Raw genomic sequence first — 25,113 nt, 5'->3', positions numbered from 1 at the left:
CCTATGTCATGGGGTATTGAGCAGTTCCTGGCTCATCCCTGCGACCATGTTGAAACTCCAGATCAGTAGAAGGACACCCCTCAAGATCAAATGAGTGTTGCTAACCTACAGATGGTTGAAGATGGAGTGTTTCTTTAGGGTGCTAGGGGCTGTCTCGTTTAATCCCGTGACTGCCATGGGAGGCATATAGTCTCACCTCCATTTTACAGATGAAGAGAATGAGGCTCAGAGGAGTAGAGTGGTTGCCCCAGATAAGTGGCAGAGCCAGTATCTAAGTCCAGATTTATTTCCTTATAGAGCCATTTGTAAAGTCTCTGATTTGCCCAAGTGATGTGGAACAGGAAGCAAGGTGTCCTCTTCCTTGAGAGCCAACCTTTCTTCCTAGCTGACGTAGACCAAGCAGATGCCATCCACCCACGTGGCGGCGTGCCCCAGGGAAAGCACAGCACTGTGTCTGGCACCACCTAGGTTCTCAGTCATCCTGGTGGGAAGATGCTATGACGGTGTAGACGCTGTCATCGAGCATCGGGCTTCCTCAGTTTTGTTTCTGTCTTGGGCACGACCGTGATAGTGCCCACTGGCTCCATCCCGTGTCCTTACCTCGCTGGGCAAGGGCTTACAGGAACTTCTGGTTGGTGGTGCCCCAGCCTCTGCCCTCAGACAGCCGGCTCCGTGAGCTGCTCAGGGCTCCTTGCCTTCTCCCTGATTCTAGTGATTTCCAGCAACTGCTGGCCTGAGAACATGTTCCGCCCTGTAAATCTTGCAGCTGCCATTGTCCATCTCTGCGTCTCTGCGTCTCTGCGCCTGTGGTACAGGGGAGCTGAAATTAGGCAGGGACTCGCTTCCATCAGCACCTCTCACCTCTGCTAACCCTGGCTGCTGCCGTCCCGTCTACTCCCCAACTGGCAGGGGCGCCTTCCCAGCCCTGAGGCAGGCTTCTCCCTGGGAAATCTCTGCCTCGGTGCTGCCCCTGCTCACTGACCGGGGACTGACGGGCTGCTCCCTTCACAGAGGACACCCAAGCTACATGATGCTAATTAACCCCCTGAGGTAATTAGGCTGTAATTGATTTTCCCAGTGAACGTAACAGCAGGAGTTGGAGGCCCCAAGCAGTGGGGTCTCCTGTTGGCGTTTTTTTTCAAACAGAGGCTATAGAGAAATGAAAGATACTCTTTGGGGAAAAGGAGAGACAAATCCCTGCTGTGTCTCAAGCCACGCAGGGGGACATCATTCTGGACGGGACATGTAGCAGGGAGGATCCAGGCCTGGAATATCGTATTCACTATTATCAGGAATATTTTCTTTCATTTTGTGTCTCCTTCCCTCAGCCTACCCTCCTTCCCCTGTAAAAGTCATCTTCAATTTTTTCTTAACTTTTCAGTTTTGAAATAATTTTAGACTTATAAAAAGGTACAAAAATAGTCCAAAGAACTTTCATATACCCTTCACCCAGATTCTCCAAAATTAACATCTTACATAACCGCAGTGCAATTATCCAAATCAGGAAATTAACATTCATACAATAATGCCATGTAATATACATGCCTGATTTACATTTTGCCAGTTTCCCCACTGATTGTCCAGGATCCAATCCAGGGTCACATGTGACATTCTGTTATCATGTTTCCTTAGTGCTCTAATTCTCAGTCTTTCTTTGTCTTTCATGACCTTGATACTGTTGAAGAGTACGGGACAATTGTTTTGTAGAATATCCCTCAATTTGGGTATGGTTAATATCTCCTTATGATTTAATTTAGGGTATATATTGTTGGCAAGGAGTACTAAAAAAAAAAAAAATGTGGAATACATGTCAAAAGGGCACAGGAACCAACTTGATTTGGCCCCAGGGGCCAAATCTGGGCCCGTCTGTGCAAGAAAATACATAATGATACTAGTTGACTTTAGCAATAGAATAAAATCAGAATCTATGGTCCTTATTGATATAAATAAACAATTAACGGGGGAGAAAGGAAACTCTTCTTATTAGAAGTCTAACTGAAACATGTAAAAGGACTTAGGGAAATAGAAAATCATCAGTTGGCAAAATTCACAGTAATAATTATTTCAGGAAAAAAGGCCAATGAATTGGTGAATGAAAGTAGGGTGAAAAATAGGATGTCGGCCGTCTTGAGCCATCGCCTCCCAAGGTATGTACTAATTACAACAAGAAAAAATAGTAACTTTACAGAGAAGAAAGCTGGTAGACACTACCTATACGAGGTGATCAAAGATAATGTCACCAGTAATGGGAAAAAGGCAGCCTCATGTGTCTGTGGCATCTCTTACCAAAAAGGTATCCTTTGCTAAAAGTAACTTTGAAGAACAATCAGCTCCTTTTCCTTACCGTAGCTTCCTGGGCTACTTCCTTGACATTGGCACAGATCTTTTAATCTTTTAATCTCTTAATAATCCGTATTCTGTGAGACCCAGGCCCTTCTATATGTTCCTCCCCCCTTGTCTCTGGCCGTTGCCTTGCAAATGTGTGTCCTTGCAAATGTGTGCCTGCAAATGTGCAGGCCCACGTGCAAGAGCCATTTACGACGAAGATCCTTCTGGAGGGTTGAAAAGGGGAAGGATTCTAGGACGGCCTTGTGGTGTCTGTTGGAGACAGCGGAATTCCCAATGCTGGAAACCAGTGGGGACCCGAACGGGCACTGCCCTGTTCAGGGGCCTGGAAATCAATGAGATGACCTCAAGTGAGTCCTGCTTTAGGAAAAGGAGTGGGCTCCAGCTGAGTTGAGCGGACCGGACCGCTGTGTTCCTCCTTAACCCTTTCTTACCCAACTGTGTCCATGGCAACCAAGCCCACCCCGAGAGACCCGTCTCCTGTGACAGCTTCATGTAGGACAAGTCTTACAGCCTCCCAAATTTCCCAGTTTACATAAACTTCAGGTTAGAGACCCCCTCAGGACCCAGCGTCTGCTCCTTCCCAGTCAGCCCGTGGTGTGATAATGATGCTGTCCCCCGTGGGAGAAATCCCAAGCTGCTCTCGTCCTCACCGTCATCCTGGCGTCTGTGCACATGTCACCTGCTCAACCCCAGGAACAGGAGACATGCAGAGGTTCGGGAAAGCCCGCGACATGCCTGGCCCACCCCGTTGCTGCGCCTCCAGACCTGCCAGGACCCCAAAGGGGAGGACATCGCAAGCCACCCCCTAGAAAGGAAGGCTCAGAAGAAGCATTTTCGGAGAAGCTGCGAAGGGGAGAATTGGGCAGAAAGGGGAAAGAGACCGAGTATGTAATTGGGAAGAAAAATTTAGGAAGGTTCAAGGGGATCTAGAGCTCAGGTGACAGAGGTCTCCACTCCAAGTGGGTACGTTGGTCGGCGAGGGCCCCCAACTGGGTGGCTTCAACAGCAGAAACGAATTGTGTCACGGTTCTGGAGGCTGGAGTCCCGGGTCCGGGTGCTGGAGGTGGACTCCCTCTCAGGGCCGTGAGGAAAATCTGCTCCGTGCCCCCTCCCCTAGCTTCTGGGGGCTTGTGGTGTTCTTGGCCTGTAGACACATCGTCTACATCTCTGCTTGCATCTTCTCATGACATTCCTTCTTGGTGTCTGTCTCTATTTTTTTTTTTTATTTGTTTAAATAAGGATTTCAGCCATATTGGATTAGGGCCCACACTAGTGACCTCATTTGAACCCGATTGCCTCTGGAAAGTACCTGTCTCCAAATACGTCACTTCCTGAGGTAACAGGAATTAGGGGTTTCACTTGAATTTGAGGAGGATAAAATTCAACACATAACAGAGCATTGCAGTAAATAAATCCTCATGTGATTAGCGACTACTGAATACCATGTGCTGTGCTGGCCTTGGAAGTTATCGCATGGATAGGCGAGGTCTGGGAGGGGAGGCAGGGGCTGCAGCCTCTCGCTGCAAAGCCCCAGCCTATCCCTGAACATGGGCCACCTGGAAGAGGCTGGCATCTGCTTGTCCTGCAGGCCACTCTGCTTCCTCCAAAGGGCCTAAGACAGAAAGTTCTAATCTACACCCTTTGCTTTTGTCTCCCGTTTTGAAAGAGGGTAGCACCAGGGATCAAGGTCTTGACAGCTAATGAGGACACTTACCTCAGGCCAGGGACCCGAACAGGTGATCCATATCCTAGTTCTGGGAGTATTAATAATAACAGCTAGGCTCGACTGTGCCCCAGGACCTTTGCGTATCAACTGATCCTACAATTATTTTCATTTAAGAGTTGAGAAAACAGTGCTTAGGGAAGTAAATAATTTGCCCAAAGGTCACCCATTTGGTTAGTGGCAGAGCAAACTCAAAACCAGGACCTTCCAACTCCAGAATGCAGACTTTCCCCACCACACATACCGCCTGTCTTGGTCAGAGGGATAAAGGGATCTTCCCTGGCTATACACTCTTCCACCTCACTCCACCCCAAGTGTACCAAAAATATCTTGGAATTCTCTTGGAAGGCCTCAGGAGATGCCAGAAAAGCTGGGAGCACTGGCTACCCTTTGTGTTGAGCCTTAAAATAACCTGTCTTCCTACACATAATTAGGTCTACACTTGACCCTATGAGTGGTGAGGGGGCAGGAAGTGCATTTTGGGGTGTGTTTAAACTTAGGGTGACTCCTTCTGACCTGTACGGGATGGATGTGACTTTAATTGTGTATGTTTATGAGAGTTATCAGACTTGATTTCATTGGTTTCTGATGGTGCCTGTCAGCGGGATGGTGGCTGAGATGAAAGCAGGAAATTACCGACCCTGGTGGTTCTTTCTTTCCAAGCATCTCAGCTGGATGAGAGCCCAGAGGATGGAGGCCAGGTGGCTCGCACCTGCGGGTGACAGTAGAGATCACGGTGAAGAATAAACAAAGTTGGCTTGAAACGCCAGGGACCCATCTCCAGTGTTGGGGTCCTCAGGGATTGACCAGGAACCCGTCACCGTCTGGGTACCGGAGAATATCCCTGTGTGTGTCTGAAGTCACCTGCCGCGTCGCCCCGTAAGGGCACACTGGTGCCAGGCTGTAGGGATGCTGCTTTTGCAGTCATCTCTCCACTGACCACATCGTAGATTTTACTTTGTGAATTTTTCTGTGTCACTGGCGTACCCAGTCCCCTCACTGGCTCACGCTCAGGGAGGACAAATTCTCTTTAACACTGTCTTAGGTGTGTGTACCTGGGAAAGAAAAGCGAATGTAGAAAACCATGTGCATCCTCTCTAAAACCAAGCCTAAGTAATAGTTGAGACAATATTTGTCTGAGATGATCCATTGTTCTTGCGTTCCTTCTGTTCTCCATTTGCCCAAATAATTTAAAGTAGATTTCTGCACCCCACCCCCCGGACTCTTCTGCTGTGAATGCATGTGTGAAGTTGTTCAGGGAGTTGGACATTTACAAGCATTTATCTGTAAGGCTGCACCAAATCTCTGCAGGAAAGGCCAAAAGCCACCTGCCAAGGGCCAGGAAGACTCGCTGCAAAGTTCCTAACAAATAAATAAATACGTCAGCCAGCTTTCCTGAGAAACGAGTCAGCGCTCTGATCTCCCCGTTCATTTATTTGCAGGCCTCATTAATATAACATCACTGCAACAAACAGCTAACGGGGGACGGTGTCAGGATGAATAATGGAGTTACTCTGCTGAGATAACAATTAGGTTTTGAATGTACTATCAGCTAAGACAGAGCCAGCAAGGATTCGCGCCGGGTAGGAGAGCTGGTGCCACCGAGGCCAGAGACTCAGAGCTATCAGCTGGGCTCTGGCCTACCGTGAAGAGTGTGCACACTCACATGCACACGCGTGCTTACGCACACACACTCACACACACCGAAGTTGGAAAAGGATGTGACGATTTGCCGTCTTGAATCCAGCTTCCAGGTGTCTCTGGCCAAGAGCCCAGAGGCCATCAAAATCTGCAGGCACAAAGTTGGCCCCACTGCCCTCGAAAGTCAGGAAAACTCTAAGCAACAGGAAAGGAGTAAAGTGGATTAGCCAGGAGAGGATTAGCTGTCTATATACCCCTGACGTGTCCTCACTGGCTTGTCCTGATTAGGGGGCCACTTGGGGCAGAACCCTCTTGATCCCCATCTCAGACACAGGAGCTTTTAATACAAAGCAGGTCCGTCAGTTGGGGGAGGTCCCTCCTGGAGCAACTTCTCTGGGACCCCCCCCCCCCGGCCCCCCGGGCTGCTCTGGGAGATTCTGATGTCACTCTCTCCCATGTCCTCTTAAGGACCCAGTCTAGGGTGCTGACAGCCTACCGGAAACCTGCAAAGCACTGGACTGGCCCAGGGGAGAGGCAGCCGACACCATGCTGGGCCACCTCTACAGCAACCAACCACTTCTCTGGACTCCAGCTAGCCTGGCTTCTGCCCAGATTTCTTCATCATAAAATAGCAATAAGAAAAATAATAGCTAACTTTCACTGAACGCTTATCTGGCGCTCAGAACTGCACTTAGCACCTTACGTTATCTCGTGTAGACCTTATGAGAACCTATAAGGTAGGAGCTTTAGCCCCATTTTACAGATGAGGAAACCAAGGCACTGTGAGGGGTGACAACTTTAGCAAAGTCACACTGCTACGAAGTTCTAGAACCAGCAGTTAACCCTCACCTACTTGGCTCTAGAGGCCCCACGTGTGACCCGTATACTCTTTTTCCCGGGCTCACTTAGGAAAACAGAACTCTCGGTCCACGGGGCTGGAGGGGGGAAAGGGGCTGGCACCCAGCTCTTTATCCAGCCTGCTGCAGAGATGGAAAGAAAGCCAGTGGTCCCCATGCCTGGTATCACGTGGAGAGGCTGAACGTGAATGGGCCCGGGGCAGGGTGACGAAGGGGTAGGGCCCAAGGGGGCGTGTGCACATTCGCAGGGGCAGGGACAGAGAAGAGGGAGGGGAAGCTCCCAGAAGCTCAGAGACAAGGCAGTGACCAGCAGAGCCAGGGGCAGAGCTTCTTGGAAAGCAGCAAGCTCTGGCCAGAGCCAAGGGGGAGGGGCTGGGGGACCTCAGCAGAGGGAAACCCACGAGCAGGCTAGGGCATGAGTGCCCACGCCTGATGACCCAGGGGTCTCTTCCCGGACAAAAGGATGGTCAACTCAGGCCGTGTCGTGTAGAAGCCAAAAGCACAGGTTAGCTGGACCCGGTGGGCTCTACCACTCACTGTGTAACCTTGAGCAAGTTACTCAACCTCTCTGGATACTAGTCCCCATCTGTAAAAAGGACCTCCCTCTCAGCTTGTTTGGAGCCCTAAGTGGGATAAAATATGTAAAGCCCTGGGCACCCGTCCTGGCTCATGATAAGCACTTAATAAATGAAGCGATGTAAGAATATGCGATGACAAAGGAAATGAAATAAAGGACGGCAGCCATCATTATCAGAATCTCCAATAACCAGGAGCCCACGTTCAGCTTCTGCCTTCGCTCCGCAGGTCTATCAGGCAGGAGATCCGAGCCGAGGAAGACGGGTTCTCTCGGGTGGAAGCCTTGTGAGGCTCCCGCCAAGAAGGGGTCATCCTGTCACCCCTCGAACCCCTAGCCCGCAGGAGCCCCCAGCTCCGCCCTCCGGAGTGGCCCGGCAGCACTCCCCGGGCTGCCAAGCCCTGAGGCCTGGGGCACCTCGCTCTCCGCTCCCCGGCGCAGCCCCTTGGAGCTCCCCAGCTGTAATTAATCGGCTGCATCTGCCGTCGCCCTTGGGCGGCTTTGTGGCACAGTTCCCTCCGAACCTTCAATTAGTGGCTGTGAGAATCAGGGCAAGGGGAGCGTCGCGGCGGCTGCTTTCCAGGTCACGGCACCCACGGTGGAAAACAAACATGTCGCAGTCTGGCAGGAGCCCAGATTCGGCTGGGGTGCTCTGGAGCTCGGTGGGGCTCAGTCGGGCTGTGCGGCTGGCAGGTGGGGTCTGGGTGGGTGCGGAGGTGGCTCCCCAACAAGAGGTGCCGGGAGGCTTTGAGAGGGCCCAGCGGGAGACTGGGAAGCCCCCTACGATGAGCACACGCCAGCCACATCCCACATCCCACTGCCTGCTCATCCTGGCTTGCGATCAGCGGATAGAGTACTTGGCTTAGATGTGGATCAGTCACCTGTATACCCAGGCACAGTCAGGGACTGCTTCCGGGGCACCGTGTAAGGCTGCTGGACCGAGCCCTGTGCTCAAACACCTTTCCCACATTCTCCTTCTGAATGCTGCGCATAGACAAACTTCTCATTCTACAATGGGCTAAAAGGCCAGTACTCTTAAGGCAAGGTAATAACACAACTTAAGTTCCCATTAAGATGCAAATAAAGGTTTCTTTAGGGAGAAGAGACTAGCAGGGTGAGAGGTACCTAAAATAGGGGAAGGGACCCCAGGGAGGGGGAACAGAAAAGACACCTGGGAAAGAGACCAAGGTTTCCCCTCCCTCTGGGATTTGCCCAGGGCTGGCCTGGTTAATGGTGTATGTGACAAGCGGAGGGAAGTCACCTGCGCAGGCCCTCCTTACTACACACCCGGCAGGCCTTTGCTCAAGCCACAAGCCTACTTTGGGTCGTTACACTCTCAGAGGATGCCTGGACATCCAAGGGTCCAAAGGAAAGCAGCTGAAATGATCAAAGGGTTTAGAAAACAAGATCTTCCAACAAAGGGCTAACAGAATTACAGAAGCACAGGCCAGGGGTGACTTAATTGCTGTCTTCAGTATCTGAAAGATGTCTGATGAGGAGGCAGCTGTTCAGTCCTCCATTCAATGAGGAATCACACCAGAAATTGGCTTAAATTGAAGGAAGAGAGATTGCAGGAAGGACTTCTTGAGATTCCGTTACAATACTACATCACTCCCAAGCCGCACAGACACCTCCATTCTTCCAGCTGTCATTATAGAACACAGTTTGTTCTACAATCTGGTGGGACCAGCGTTTCCCAGTAACAGAGAACGGGGGATATTTACCGAAGGCTGCCATGTTGCAGGCCGTGTGCTAAGTGTCAGGTTGCTAAGCAAAAGTGAGACTGTCTGTGTCCCAAGATAGTTACTGTCTCATTGAGAAAAGAAGCAGCGTACAGCCCGGCGGGGCCATTACCTTCTTGGGCGTGTTCACAAAGGGCCGAGGGAGTGTAGGAGAAGGTGCTACTGAATCTGCCCGAGGGGGTCCGAGGAAGCATCACAGGGGCGCGTCTTTTAGCAGAGCCTTGCAGGAGAGGTAAGCATTTGTCAGTGGACTTGCTGGACCGGCAGGGGGAATGGAACATCACCTTTAGACCCTATGGGCCTGGGGATCCTTAGCTGTCCCCGGGAGCATACGAGATACCTAAGAGAACTGGAGTTCTGGGGAGTAGGCGGGGAGGAGTGCACAGTGGGAGTCGGCACAGAACATAGGGGTGAGAGAACCCCCTTCACCCCCACCCAGCAAGAGCAACTTGCTTCTGGGCACATCTTTACCTCATCACCTACTTCTGAGGTCCACAGGCAAGAAGCCAGATTTCCGGTCCACGGTATAATATGGGTTGGAAAGCATGGGATTGAAGTGGTCCATATCGCAAGATCCCAGCTGATTTTACAGGTTCCCAGCTCCTCTCCCCATCTCTCCACACCCTCACTACCCACACTCACACACACTCGTACACATCCCAGACTGTCAAACCATTTGTTTGTGTGGGTGTCTCATTCAGAATTACTTTCCTGGAAGAATTCACTGAGTTCATTGTGAAGTGCTGTGCCTACCCCAGAATGGCTGATTGCCAGGGGAAAAAGAAATGGCAAAGAGGGAGGGAAGAAAGAATGAAGACCATTCCAGACAGGGCCTGTGCCCTCCCCCAATTTATTCTGGGTGAAAGGGTGATGTCTGGCTCAGAGTCGGCTTCTGTGCAGGGCCCAGAGTCCACCAAAGCCAAGGTCCTGTCCTCAGCAGCATGGACAAGCTCAGGCTCTCTCCTGTCAGCCCACGGGCAGCTCTCTCTACCCCCATCACTCCAGCATCTAAGCTCCCAGGTCCCTTTGGCCTCCTTCCAGAGGAACAGAAAAGATTCCCATCATCTCTAAGCTCCCTACCAACACCACCAATCCCATGTTTTTGTGATCTGGGAAGGCACAGGTGCAGGGGGAACACCAGGGAGGAAATTGCAATTGTCAAGACCCGCCCTCTAAAACCACCGTCATATTAGGGATTTTCCAGATGTTGTCTTCCTTAACCTTCAGAACATCCCTGTGAGGGGGAGCATTGTTATCTGTTTTCTGATAAGGACATGGAGATTGAGGGTCACATAGCTCATGCCTGTCAGAGGGAAAATTCAAATTCTAGTCTGTCTTACTCTCTCCCTGCACAGACGCTACCCAAGTCTCAGATGGGCTCTTTTCCCTGCCCCACAGTAGCCAGCAGCGCAAGAGCCATCTGAAACCAGAAGCCAAGACCTGTGGATCTGGTCACCATCCCAGCCCTGTCTTGATTCCCCTCTGTCAGTGGGGGGATCTGTCTAACTCCCGCCCTGCCTTTTCACCCTCACCTCTGCTGGAGGCCCACTACTGCCTGATCTGGGAGGCCTTCCTTGTAGTTCTGCCAGCAGAGGACTCCGCCAACCTGCCTCATTATAGACCTGTGTCATTCTCCCAAGAGAATCGAGCTCTGCAGATGCTACACTGACCATTCTGCAATCTAACGCTGCTTGGGAGAGAGAGCCTTTGTGGGCAATCTCCAGGGTAGACTTGGGACCCCATTGCCTGGTCCGAAGTGGTGCATATTTTTTTCATATAATTTATTGTCAAATTGGCTTCCATACCACACCAATGTTCGTCCCCACAAGTGCCCTCCTCAAAGCCCATCCCCCGTTTTTCCCCTCTCCCCCACGCCCCTGAAGTGGTATCTTAAAAGATCCTGTTCGGGGCGCCTGGGTGGCGCAGTCGGTTAAGCGTCCGACTTCAGCCAGGTCACGATCTCGCAGTCCGTGAGTTCGAGCCCCGCGTCAGGCTCTGGGCTGATGGCTCGGAGCCTGGAGCCTGTTTCTGATTCTGTGTCTCCCTCTCTCTCTGCCCCTCCCCCGTTCATGCTCTGTCTCTCTCTGTCCCAAAAATATAAATAAATGTTGAAAAAAAAAAAATTAAAAAAAAAAAAAAAAAAAAAAGATCCTGTTCACGTTCTCTCTGGAGAATACGTCATTTTCCACCAAGCCTCCTCTCTGTAGCTTCTCCCCAATACTTGGTCCTGGGAAAAACGAGGAAAATAAGATGCCTGGGTTTTTACCACCCCAGACCACCACACGGACATCAAGGCCCTTGTACTCATTCTCAGAGTCTCCTCGAAGCCCTCAGGTGTTAGGGCACGTTTCCTGAAGGATACCTTTCTCTGCGCCTTTATGCCCTGAGCCCAGACCTCCACCTTGACTCACTCTGATTTTACGCTGGGGGAGAGCAAGTGAGGTGCAAAGGCCCAGAGATTTCTGAAGTGCATTGCGTGGACAGGAACCGCTGGTATCTGGGTAGAACATGGGCATAGTATAAGAGAGCAGATGTGACTGAAGAATTAATGAAGATCAGAACCTGAAGGACAGGGGCACCTGGGTGGCTCCATCAGTTAAGCATGTGACTCTGGCTAGGTCACGATCTTATGGTTCATGAGTTCAGACTCTGTGCTCAGACAGCTCAGAACCTGGAGCCTGCTTTGGATCCTCTCTCTCTCTCTCTCTCTCTCTCTCTCAAAAGTAAACATTAAAAAATATATATTAAAAAAACCTTTAAGGACAAGTGCCAAGCCAGGAATTAGGGACTTTGCCTTAACGGTGGTCAGAGCCATTACAGGTTTTCAGAGCAAGCAACTAGTAACCTGCCCAAGTATGTGTTCGTGAAGGTCACCTGGTGGTAGGAGGAAGTTCGATCTAATGGGAGAACATGGAAACCCTCGCCGTTAGCGTGAGTGGGAAGTAGGGGAGCTGTGCTCAACACCGACTCAGGAAGACAGAGTGGGGCACAGATTCAAAAGATGCCAGGGAGTAAGATCTCATAGTGCCTGGTGACTGTTATTTATTGTACGTGGTAGGGGAGGGAAAGGAATCCGTTGAAACCACTTGGAAGGTTCCTGGCTGGGTGCACAGTGATTCCATTAACCTTGAAAGAGAATCTGTGAGGATAATCAGGTTGGGGGTGGAAGGAGGAAAAATTAAGAGTTCATTTTTAGACATGGTGAAATTTGAGGTGCCTGAGGGACACACATGGGGAAGTAGAGATGTCCAGTAGCAAATGGATATATGGATATGGAGCTCAGGAGAGAGGTCTGTGCCAACGATATAGATTTTGAAAGTCATCCCTAATGGAGACCTTGGGAATCCTTTTGCAAATCAAATGCTCACCACCTCATCTATGTTTGGAAAATCCTGACTTTAACACATCAGTTTTGTTCGAAGCAAGGAAGATATAAGCTATGTCCCTTGTAAGTCCTAGAACGGGGTGCTTACTTAGAGCCTTGACCCCTAACTCCTTTGCCACCTGCCCCAGGTGCTGGCAGCATGGCGCATAGCATATGCTAGCTATGTGGGAAAGAAGACCCCGGGGACCCAGTATTCCCCAGGTATTTGCCAATGACCTAGGAGGACTCTGATTCTCCACGTTCGGATTCCAGCAGCTGGTAAGCTAGCTTAGAAGTGATCAGGCTGGTGTCTCCACACCCCAGACTAGCTATCTCTTTGGCATGCGTCTTCATGCCAAGATTATAACACTTGCTAATAACAAAAAAAATAATAACAATAATAATAATCTTTCATCTCTAAACAATATAAGCTGGCGTATGCCTCTGAGCAGCTCTGTATTGGCAAATGGATCCTGCAAACCCCTCCAAGTGACCCTGGTCATGTCTCGGACCCCAGCCCTTGAATGTCAGAAGGGGACACTGCAGCGACTTACCAGCTGAAGAAAGCGGCCTCGCAGAAGCTGCCAATGCCACCAACTATCCACAATCCAATCCCCACGCACTACCTGCAAGATGGAAATATTTTTAGCTTTTCCAGAAAGATTTCGTTTCACAGTTTTTCTGAAAGGTTGTAATTAACTGCAGCGAGCAAAAGAATGTATTTTTAAAAATAAGAGTGGGGGAAGGAGCGCAAACCAATCCCCACAGTTTTGCCAGTTACTTTTGGTAGGTGGGTTCTTGTCCTCCAGGTGGCTGGGGGAGGGGTGAGAGGGGCCAGTGGGGCTCATTCAAGTGGATCAAAGGAGAAACCGGGCAGTCAGATTTGCTCAAAGCAAATTCTTTCCTACTGATGTCTCCTGCAGGGGCGTGGAAACATCCCCTTCCCTGGTCCTCATTAACAAGGGTCCATCTCACAGAGCCCGGGAGGCCCAGGTTGCAGAGGAAACGGCACCAGGGGAGGGTGCAACAGCCAAGATCCGGTTCTGGTTAATTTCAGAATCCCCAGGGACAGGAAAGCTGTGGGGCTACCTGTTCCTCCTGCCAGCTTCTCTCTCTCCAAATTGTTCTGCTTCCCCCCACTCACGCCCAACACACAGAGATGCCTCTGAGCTGCCTCCACTATCCCACCCTTGATTCGTTTCATGAATCTTGTTTATTTTTATTCCTAAGGTGGGATATTTTATTCCCAGAAAAGGGAGTGAGAGCCTCAGACAAGGTGACTTGGGTGAAATGGGCCCTCCGATGAGAGAGTTCCTCCCCCCAGGGAGGGAAGGAGGCTCCACCATGTAAGAACTGAAGAAGAGGGTGGGGGTCAGGAAGTCTGAGTTCGAATCCTGACTGTGCAGCCAACTTCCCGAGAGCCCAGGAGTGGGCCTGGCAGAGAGGGAGGCCTGTTCCAGTCCTCCTACCCACGATCGTGTCTTCTCTGCCCACTATCACCTGGGGATTCACGGCCAAGATGGTTGTACAACTCATGGTGCCCACATCACAGGAAGAGCGCAGTGCCCCTTTGGGGAACAGAGAGGAGGGAAAAGTCTCCAGAACCTTTTATAGCATTTCATTGTATTGACTTGTCATCTCTGCCCCAGGGCACACTGGCTCCACTGGGTGCCCCACCAGCATGAACAGGGTTTAATGGGAGGCTCCCAGTGGGGCTCAAGCACAGAAGGTCCCGGCCTGCAACTCTGCCCAGACGCTCCATCTGGGAGATTCTGGTGGACTCTTGGCCTTGACCAACCCACCCTTCCCTCTCTCCTTCCCATCCTGTCTTGCCTTTCTTAAGGTGTAGTGAAAAGAGCCTTGGACTTTTTTATAACTGTATGTATAAGTTGTACGAGAATCTGCGTATAAGATACTCTGAGCCTGCTTCCAGTGATTGAGTTCACTTCTAATTTCCTCCTACTTCAGATAACTGTGGACCACAAAGGATAAACTTACTCGCTGGGATCTATCTGTTCTGTCCCAAAGAGCGGCATTTTTCCAAGAGCCTGATCTAATCCCAGAGAGAAGTTTACACCTTGGGAGAGCCTGATTCTGCTGTTCCTTTGCCCGTTGGGCCCAAGCAAAATGAGACAGCATTTGGTGGCTGAATTAGGAAATGAATAACTAGATACATGATCCTCGTTAATGAGAAGCCAGGAAAATTTGGGAGATCCTAAAGTTATCTTTTTCATGGTTCTGCCATGCATCCTGGGCTGTGTTTTTGCAGCCCATGTCCAACACACTTTCCATCTTGAATCTTACCCCTGAAGCAGCACCTAATCTTGGACTCCTCTGGACTCCCACAGCTTCCCTCCGAATCTACCTTACCACTGTGTGCGTGCCCTGCATCAGGGAGCGTTTTGTATGGCTCCCTTTTTATCTCTTCCTCCTGGACCAGAAGTTCCTGGAGGGCAAGTTTCCTGATGTCCTGTGTATTCACCATCACCCCTATGGTGTCAAGCCTGTAGGAGTGGCAGTAATAGCACGTGACGATTACAAAGCCCTCCCTGGTTTACAAAAAGCTCACAGGGGCGCCTGGGTGGCGCAGTCGGTTAAGCGTCCGACTTCAGCCAGGTCACGATCTCGCGGTCCGTGAGTTCGAGCCCCGCGTCAGGCTCTGGGCTGATGGCTCGGAGCCTGGAGCCTGTTTCCGATTCCGTGTCTCCCTCTCTCTCTGCCCCTCCCTCGTTCATGCTCTGTCTCTCTCTGTCCCAAAAAATAAATAAAAAACGTTGAAAAAAAATTAAAAAAAAAAAAAAAAAACAAAAACAAAAAGCTCACAAACACGCCCCGTTTGGTGCTCCAGAGCGAGGCTGGCAGAGATGATGATCCATGCCACTACCCCGCCCTTCACAACTAAGAAGAACTGAGACTTAGGGCAACTGTGACTTGATCACATTCAGGCAGCACATCTCCCAACAAGGATTTTCTGTCTCGGGTCCAGTGCTTTCTGATCTTTTGTTTTGTTTTGTTTTGTTTTTTTTAATAAATGAATGCTTGAAAGAATTAATGACCTGAAGAACTGAGGGAGTCATGTGAAATGATGTCAGGACCCTAGAGAGGCTATAAAGTGGAGAAAACATGCCGTGTGCACCCACGTTCCAGGTGTGCGCGAGGTCCCCCCGCCTCCCTCTCGGAAGGACAGGGCACGGCTGTCTCTGCCTCTGTGGCCCAGCAGGTTTGTGACCCATTTCCCTCCCGCAGATTTTGACGGTGTCTGGACCACCTGAAGGAGGGACTCGAGTGACCATCCATGGCGTGAACCTGGGCCTGGACTTCTCTGAGATCGCCCACCACGTGCAGGTGGCTGGGGTGCCCTGCACCCCCCTGCCGGGGGATTACATCATCGCTGAGCAGTGAGTCCAGCCCGCTCTGGCCCGCCCTTTTCCCATGGAGCTTCAGGGTAGGGGCTGCCCCTTTCCCTTTGCTGGGACTTCTCCAGGATTCCCTCCCACCCCTCTGCTCCCGTGGACCCTGCCCCCAAAAGCCTTCCCTGGGCCCTCTTCTACCCCACCTCCACTTTCAAAGGCTCCTGTGTGTGTGATTCCCTGTCCCCTGGCTCCTGTGGCATCAGAACTCCTAGCACAACACTGTCTCTCATTCAGTCTTCACCTGCCCTGGCCACCGAGCCACGTTCCCAGCCAGCCCAGGTTCCTCCTCGGTCTCCCCGGCCCCCTCCGCTGCCAGCCCCCATTGGAATGCATCCCGCACAGTGGGCTGCGGGCAACAATTTGTTTGGCTCATGGGGCTCTGACAGCAGCTTAATCCGAGCAGGGCCTCCGCCGGAGCAAATTCATTTATTTCACTAAGGGAAATGTCAGCTGGAAATTAGAAAATAGGCATGTAGCCGCGGACAGGCGAACGGGGCTCCAGGAGTGACATATGTTCCAATTTGGGGTGTTCATTTGGCAGTGGTGACCGCTGTGGAGTTGGTGGGCAGGAGATGGGCGCAAAACTGGGGGCAGGAGCCTGGAAGGAGGGATGCTCCCCCCACCCCAATCCCAAAGAGAGACGGAAAGGAGATCATTCTGGATGATTTGTCATGTAACGTGGGGTCAAGTCTCCCTAGTCCTGCTGGGAACACAGCTGTGCTGTGCGAGGGGGAGGGGTGTGAGGGGGGAGCCCCAGAGCAGGGCTTGTGGGAGGGGCTTCTCTGCCCTAGCTCCACCCCCCCGCAGCCCCAGGCCCTCCCCCTGACCTGCCCAGACCCAGCCTTTAGTAACCACCAGAAAAATGACATCACTTTCTCTTCTGTCAGCCCTTGCCCTTCTCATCCATTTTCTCATTTTTAATTGGAAAGGACTCAGAGGTGGAGACTGTTATCTCCCTTTACAAAGCAGGAGAAGGCAAAAGGCTTGGGGAAGTGAAATGACTTCCCCAGTTCACTCAGTGCACAAGTGGCCAAGGCAGAGCTGGAACCCGAGTCTCCTGACTTCCACTCCAGGTCTCCCTGTCTCATAAGAGTGGATAGGGCAAGACTCCCGGACACGAATGGCCTGAAAATGTCTTGATCCTCCGGGGTCAGGGGCCACGATTCCGGTGTGGGCCCAGAGCAGGGTCAGAGTCAGAGGAGTGACTTCCCAGCTTTGAGGACCCCATTGATGTCCGCTCACCACCTCGGGGGAGAAGGAGCCGTTCTAATCCTTCAGACCGGCTCCTCCCCTGACAACCTTCTCCCTGCAAGGGCTGAATCTTGGAGGGAGGACTGGCTGGGGCTACAGGAAAGAGATGAGGGAGAGAAGAGGGAAACCGCAGAGGCTGTGGGGCCAGAGAGGGGGTGGACGCATCTGGGGCAGGAGGCGGGACAGTCTGTGGAGTCCTTCCGGGTCAGAGCCCTGCCAAGCTGGGCGAGACCCTCGGTGCCACCTACCCTGAATCCACCTTGGCTTTAAGGACCTGCCCTGGGCCTCCGGACAGAAGTCAAGTCTCCAACTTGGTGAGATGCCACAGGACTCCAAAGGAAAGGGTTTGGGGGACCACTGGGTATGGCTTTGAGCTGAGAAGTGCAAACTCTTGGGCAGCTGGACACGGAGAGCTCATGAGATTTGGAATTCAAACGTGTTCTAGTCCTGCCTGCTCTACTGACCAGCCCTGAGGCCTTAGCAGACTGTCAGTCTCTCTGACCTTCATCAACCTCATGGAAATCGTGATTCCTACGGTACGGGTTTTGGGGGGAAATTCAGTAAGATGAGAAAATGGAGACTGCGATGTACCATAGGAATGTGAGGAAGTATTCTATCTTTGGAATCAAATGCACCACCCTCACCCAGGGCCGGGGGGGAAAGCGCCCGTAGAATCCACAAGTGAGGCTATGCAGGGAGCCCGGGGAGGTGACTGGTCGAGGTTGGTGGCCCGGCACCCCAGAAAACCAACGCTGCCTTCGTGTGGGGCACGGTGTGGGCAGGAGGGAGCAGGCCCTCCACACCTCAGTTGGTACAGCCCTGGTTTCCAGCCTCCCCAGGCTCCTTACCACTCTCGAGGCTCCAGAGTTTTTAGCATCATTAAAGCCTCCCGCCCGGGCAGACAGCAGCAGGCATGATCATTACAGATGTCCGGGAGAGATGAATTTGGCTACACGGGCCAGTGCAGTGTCCCGGGTGCGGGCAGGGTTAGCGGGCACGGTAATGGCCCGCCATATGCTTGTGCCACACCATCTATCACTCAGCAATTAGGTTAATGTTGGTTAAAAGGCCCCGCTTAGTCTTGCAATTAGCACCCCACCGGTCTGTGGAGGGCCGGATGATTCCATCACAGGACGTTTCCTGGGTGATAAGACTCAGGTGGGGGCCGAAGCTCCCCACCCCCAGGGGTGCACCCTCGTGCGGAGAAAGGTGACATCCCTGCCGGTCTGTGGGAGGCGGTACTGTGTGGGGGATGAGGACACCGGGCTGGGTGCCAGGAGCTCAGCTATTGGGGAACCGGGTGACTTGGGGCAAATCACTTTGCTCCCAGATTCTCAAAAGTCTCATCCGGGGAATAGAGAAATGGAGAAATAGACATCCTTAGGATGTCAGAGGAGGAAACTGTATGCCCCAGGGAACCGCACTTCCCACCGTTAGAAAGCCTGTCGGTGTCACTAATGTGTCCCCAGAAGCTCCCTGTCAACCAGGGAGGAGTCGAACCTCCAAATGTTGAACGTGGATAGTTGTTTAGTCAGGCCCCTCTTTTTGCAAGGGAAAAATGTTGGCACCCCCAGCTGTCGTCTCCTTGTAATATACTGGGGATCCTAGAGCCACCAGAGACACCAGGAGGAGGCCAGGAAGGCAGGAGGCCCCCAGAAATCGAACCACAGGAACTTTGCCAACTCGTAAGGCTTGAAGGAGGAAGTGGTGCACACACTGCTGCCTGTGGTCATCGACACCCGGGAAGGTAGGGGGCACCTCCCGACACCCCAGCAACCTCAACTGCACCCCGACATTGCTGCCACGTCCACCCTGTCCCCTCCCCAAAATACATAGAAAGCGTTCCATTAATTCTGCAAGCAGTAGAGCAGAATGGTCAAAGGCTCAAGCTTTGGAGTCAGGTTGACCTGGATTTGAACCGTAGCTCTGCCGCTGTGGCCGTGGACAAGTCACGTGGCATCTCTGAGCCTTGGTTTCATTGCCCATAAAATGGAGCTAATAGGACCGCCCTGCAGGGGAGCTCGAGATGACACGAGAGCCTATCTTGTACCGTGCCTGCTGTGATCACAGCTCAGTAAATTGTAGCTCTTATTATTATTAAGGTACCCAATCTGCCACGGCCCGACCATCATTCCTCAGTATAACCCTTTTTACTCCCCGCAGCCTCCCCTGCTTCTTCCTTACCTTCCTCTCTCCCTGAGCTCAGAGAACAAATGATACAATTGTATTCTGTATATTCCAACCTTCAGTGCGAGCACGAGCACGCACGGGGCGGGGGAGGGGGGTGGACCGGGAATAAAAGGAAGGAGAGTGAGAGGTCATTGGGGTTCTTCCGCGTGCTTCTCAATTCCTTAGGATTCTCTCCCAGTTCTTCCCTACCACCCCAAACCCTTTGCTACAGCCCACAGCTTCCCCCTGCCCGCTTCCCACTCACAGGTGAAGGTGAACCTCATTCCATGGGTGGGGAGAGGCATCAGTGACAGTGCCAAGGAAGGGAACCCAGGGTAGTGCTCTGGCACCTTGCTGCAGCCTACCCCTGCCCCCCTTGCATCATGCCCTTCGCGGTGGGGCATTCAGGACCAACCGCGGGCACTCAGCCTTGGACACTTGGGCAGTACTCCTCTCGCATCTGTCCCCCTTCTCCCAGGTCCCTGATATGTAAAGCTTATGTTTTGGGACATAAGGAAATGTTCTAGGAAAGACGGTGCACCAAAGGGTTCTAGGCCATTGTTCACACCCTACAGAGACAGCTGAATGGGCCATTCTAGGCCTTCTCCTCTCCTGCACAGACCCCTGGATCCCAGGAGGAAAAAGTATGCCCATGGCTTTCACAGGTTGTCATATTTCCTCCCTCCGTGATATCAAGCCTACCATGATCTCTTCTTCCTCCTTTCTTCTGGAGGATGACTGTAGCACAGAGTGTCCAGGGGGTGGTGAGGGAGGGATGAGAGAAGGAAAGAGATTTATCTGCTCCCCCTTCTTCTTTGTCCTCCTCTTCTCCTGCAATGGATGACAGATTCTCCTCTGAAGCGTCTCAGGAGTACAGGGCATATGGTTTGCGGGACGGCAGGGACCCCAAACAGGTGCAGGCACTAGGGCCCAGGAAACGGGATGAGAGATTTGTTACTCCGAGCAGGTAGCGGCCTGAAAATAACCACACACAGTACCTTAAATTAAGCTTCTCAAATGCTCTGCTAATGAGGTTTAAGAAGACAGTTCTGTGTAAAATACTAATTGATCATCCCTATCAGCTTTACTCTGGGTTCGTAATTAATTTATTTATTCATGGAGGAAGGGAAGGGAGACTGCCCTTCCATGCGCATTCAGTACTTTCTTGTTGAATCTAATATGCTAAACGTGATAAGACAGTTATTGCATGTTAAGTAAATATTCACCAGGAGTTAAAGTACTTATTTGGGATTAACTGTTATGAAGGAGGTGAAGATCTGTGGCATGCCGTGTGTGCGAGCGTGCGGTGTGTTTGTTTAATGCAAGTTTTATTACATCGAAACGAAATCTCTGTTTAGTTACCTTCCTTCCTGGAGAAGCCGTGGCGATAAGCGCCTCCCAGCTAGACGCGGATCTACCCCCATGGTGCCGGCGTAAGGCTGGGGATGAGTGCACCGGGGTCTGTTTTCCTGCCTCCCCGCTAAGCAAACCTACCGGGGGCACCAGACTGCTCCGAACTCTTATGCGGTGTTGGGAGGAATCGAAAGTCCTTTCTTCCGTCCTTGGGTTCTCTTTTGCGGAGCCTCATGGGACCCCGTGCCTTCTAACTCCAAGCGAGAGAGCCCCCCGAGAACCTGATTTCTTCAGTCTCTCCCGTGTCCTCCAGCTGCCCGCCCTTTCGAGAAGGCTGCTGTGGCCAAGGCAACCAGTGTCTAAATGTGCTTGTCGTAACTGATCTCAGGCACCAGGGAGGTCATCACTGGGGGTATTGATCTGCACTTCATGAGAGAAAACACTGTATCCCCATCTTGCCTCCAGCTACCCAGCCTCTTAATGTGAGACGTGACTTCCAACCCCACGGCTGGTTCGCTGCCTCGCCCACCAGCTTAGGGCGCTCAGACTTTGATTAAGTGGGACTCCGCTGTCAACTGCTGTCCTAATGAACTCATCCGCCATCCACCCCTTCTGCTGCCGAGGGACTTGGCTCCTCCCTTTGGCCGGGAGCTCCTGCTTTGGGCGTTCACTATCTCGTCAGATTATCTATTCCCTTTTTAAACCTCACTGTAGGAAACAAACCACTGTTGAATCACCTTGGCAGACAGGCCCTCGCTCACTCCTTTAGGGCGAGTTGCCATTTTGGCTTGTCACACAGGAAGGAACGCGAAATTACTGCCCCTGGGTCTCTCTGTTGGACATTGGGTTTTATCCCACAAATACTGGGTAACTACCCCGTGCTAGGCACCTCAGAGGCACTGGGAATGCAGGTCGATTCCGAGAATTAAGCAGCATAGCATTTGGAGGCACTCCGGACTTTAGAGGTGATCTCATTCGGCTTCTCACTGTACAGATGAGAGGCTGAAGCCCAGAAAGGGAAAGCACTTTACCCGAGGTCACACAGCTAGATGGGTGAGCAAGCTGAGTCTTGGTACAGCACCAGTGCAAGTGTGTGATGAGTCATTCGTTGAGACGGGGGTGGGGGTGTGGGGGGCACGGGGGAGGTAAGATGAGAAGTATAGGCAGGGATGTGGGCTGTGGCCAGGCCTCTCACGGGAAGATTTGCTCTCTCCTCAGGATCGTCTGTGAGATGGGCCATGCCCTCGTGGGAACCACCTCCGGGCCTGTACGCCTATGCATTGGCGAGTGTAAGCCAGAGTTCATGACCAAGTCCCATCAACAGTACACCTTTGTGGTGAGTATTGGGCTACGGGGCTCCCAGCCTGTTCTAGGCTTCTCCCACAAAGGCGCCACACCCCCCTCAAGCCGGGGGTAGGATGGATGTGTGACTGACGATGCTATTAGAGTCTCAGAGAGTCACGGGCCAGAATTCTAAATAAGGCAAGATCAGGTCTTTCTTAGAAAGTGGATCCTACCCGTAAGGGAGGGAGGGGGCCACCCCTTGTCCTGCCAGTGTGATATCTTAGTCTCATTCCAGCCTAATGAGGACAGATCCCCTGAGGGACCTAATTAAAAAGGTCTATATTTATCCACATGCTTTGTTTTCTGCCAAAGCTATCGCGAGTGGGAGTTTAGAGAAGTCACTTCAAATCCTGCAGAGACAAGTGTCTGTGGCAGGACCATGGGAGCAGGGGGTACTGAGTGAGTTGCTCTGTGTGATGGTGTAGTTAGGCACACTGATGCACACTCACAGCTGAAGACATCTCTTCGCACTCGGGCGGCGGGTAGTAGAATCACGACAACTTTCTCGAAGGCCGGCACTGTATTCCTGCTGAATCGATAGCGTGCTTCTGGGGCCTTGGAATCTGCTGGGGCTACCTTCCTGCTGAATCAATAACTTGCTTCTGGGGCTCTGGAGTCCCTTTGCTGACACTTTTCTATATTGCCACATTGAGTTCTTCATTAAAAAGTGTTAACACCAGCAGATGGGGTCAAACCAGCCTTGCTAAGAGTTTTGAAAAAATCATTAGACCACAACATTTTATTCTCTCTAAAGCATTTTACTGCTTGTTTTAGGTTTTCCAGGCTCTGCCTTCTTATCTTGGCATCTCTGTCCGTTTCTCATAGTCGTCTTTTCCTCAGATTGGAGAGTACCATTGTCTGCCTGCCACCGGCTTCCCCTATCTTCAACGCAGGACAGACAGGGTCTCGTGTGAGCAGCAAACACAGAAAGACGGGGGAGGGGGGAGGGGAGAGAAGACCGTAGAATGTCCCAGATGGGAGAGGCTTTAGAGATCATTTAGCCCGCCCTCCTCTCTCTTGACATTGGAGCAAACAAAAGCCCAGAGTGATCTAGAAGCTTGCTTCGGGGCCAATGGGCAGTGACCGGCTAATGCGGTCTAGAATTCATTCAGGTATAGTTGTTCAGTTAAAAGCACTTCCGACTCCCCCAGCCTGGCCTTCCAGACAGGAGCAATTCCTTTCTTATTTAGGTCAGCCGCCGGATGCACCGTAGGCCACATGACATTTCTTTCAAGCTTCGGATTTTATTTTACAGCTTAGGGAGTTGACTAAAATGTGCTGGCCATCGATAGGACATCCTCCTGATGAAGGTGGCGGGGAAGCTGTATCTAACACTGACAGGCCCCCGGCCGTGCCCCTCACGTGCTTAGGAAGGGACAGGACATGTGCAAGGGCCATTAATGGAGGACTTTGGCCCCTTAGTGGCCCAATCCAGACAAGGATGCTTTATTCAACCTAATCGATTTTGTGCCAAAAAAAATCAGTACAGGCTCTAGATAGAGAAGCATTTTCAAATTGCTCTCAATTTGTAAACTAATTGATAGATTAGTCGGTGTTACCTCTGCCTTCCCATTGGTGTTATGAGCATGAGACTCCCCAGGGAGTTAATTAATTCTAAAGCTCGGTCCGTCTGCCTTCCCTGGACATGCCAAGAGCCTCTTCTTAGAAAGGGCCTCCGCTCCAGGAGAAGAGATTGAGAAAGGGCAGAAAAAGTACCTGCACTCTGAGCAGGGACACAGCTCCTCCTTTGGTCGTTACGTCCAGCGTGGGTCTGTCCCTTTGGCCCAAACCTGAGTGTGACCGTTTCTCTGTTTTTTTCCAAAGAACCCTTCCGTGCTGTCGCTCAACCCCATCCGAGGACCAGAATCGGGAGGCACCATGGTAACCATCACAGGCCATTACCTCGGGGCAGGCAGCAGCGTGGCTGTATATCTGGGCAACCAGACCTGCGAGTTCTATGGGTGAGATGGGCTCAAAGGAGCACTGGAAGGCTGTACGTGTGAGGCGTGTGCGCGCCTGTTCTGGGCGTGTTCACACAGGTGCCCGCCCCTTTACTCCCACGGTGTGGGCCACGTCCTGGGCCCAAACACCATTCCAGTCCCTGTGAGCAATCCATCCCACTACTCAGTTTATAGCAATATAGACCACTTAGTCAATATATCTAGGGGCTAGATACTTCTAAAAATAATGAGAACAAGGGCCGTGAGAGCTGCTGATGGGGAAGTTCCCAGAAACTCTCCAGTCACCATCAGGACCCAGCATTCATTAGGTCCCCACTATGGGGACTCGAGAAACATGGAGACTACATGACCTCAGTCCTCAGCAAGCACACAGACTTATCCTCAGGGCATCTCTTGTGCATGAAAACCTGAACAGCTGCTATTTGCCGGATACTCCGATGAGGCCTTGGGGATATAGAGAATCCTGAGAGAATCCATGGGTGAGAACCCAACATGCTCAGTATCAGCCAATCATCTCCTCCTCCGGTTATAAACTCCCTAAGGGCAAGGACTGTGTTCCCTTCTCTGCATAGTAGGTGCTCAGTGAATACTTACTGAATGACTGACCAGACTCTAAGCACTGGCTAACTAGCCTATTCTAGAAAAATCCAGAAAAGATCACCCAAAGCCCACGAAGCCCTGACCCCTGCCCCACATTCTCCAGTCCCCTTCTTCAACGTGTTCCCTCCCTCGTCCAACCAGAGTCAGATCTCCAGTAAAAAGAGGCACTGATATACACCGATAAGGGATATGTTCCGTTGTGTAGAGTATGAAGGAACAGAGCATTTCGTGGGCCATACATACCCTCAGACTGAGGAAAATCGCCTCTGAAGCCAGAGAGCTCTCCTCATTGCCAATGCCTTTCTTTACAACCCTCTTGCTGTCTCCCTGTCAGGCGGTCAATGAACGAGATCGTGTGTGTCTCACCCCCGTCATCCAACGGACTGGGCCCAGTCCCCGTTTCCGTGAGTGTCGACCGAGCCCGCGTGGATAACAACCTACAGTTCGAGTACATAGATGACCCCCGGGTGCAGCGCATTGAGCCGGAGTGGAGCATTGCCAGGTGAGGCAGAGGGGGGACGGATAACACCCAGCCGCCACCTGACAGAACCCCTGTCTTGTGAGGGGGCCGGGGTCGAGGTGGTAGCCGTTTGAGAGGGCTTTTAACCTAACCCAGCCTCTGCTTGTTCCCAGTGGCCACACACCCTTGACCATCACAGGCTTCAACCTGGATGTCATTCAGGAGCCAAGGGTCCGAGTCAAGTTTAATGGCAAGGAGTCTGTCAACGTGAGTAACCGCCGGTCCTCCTGGCCCTCCCTATAACCACAGCTC

At 51.8% G+C, this 25,113-nt stretch overlaps 1 protein-coding gene across 1 annotated transcript in view; it reads left to right on the top strand.

The window, feature by feature from the left end:
* PLXNA2 (plexin A2) overlaps nucleotides 1–25,113 on the top strand; it is a 207,259-nt gene that overhangs the window by 157,720 nt on the left and 24,426 nt on the right. Inside the window, exons 13-17 of the mRNA XM_086693312.1 lie at nucleotides 15,497–15,648; nucleotides 21,655–21,772; nucleotides 23,605–23,741; nucleotides 24,676–24,843; nucleotides 24,975–25,068. Of these exons, the coding sequence (XP_086549438.1) occupies nucleotides 15,497–15,648; nucleotides 21,655–21,772; nucleotides 23,605–23,741; nucleotides 24,676–24,843; nucleotides 24,975–25,068 (669 nt within the window). The remainder of the gene's footprint in view (nucleotides 1–15,496; nucleotides 15,649–21,654; nucleotides 21,773–23,604; nucleotides 23,742–24,675; nucleotides 24,844–24,974; nucleotides 25,069–25,113) is intronic.

The sequence above is a fragment of the Puma concolor genome, chromosome E4 (genome assembly GCF_028749965.1).
Source record: "Puma concolor isolate L17-30 chromosome E4, mPumCon1.1.hap2, whole genome shotgun sequence".
Taxonomy (NCBI): Eukaryota; Metazoa; Chordata; class Mammalia; order Carnivora; family Felidae; genus Puma; species Puma concolor.
The sequence above is the reverse complement of the archived record's forward strand: the minus strand, read 5'-3'. Positions and strand labels throughout refer to the sequence as shown.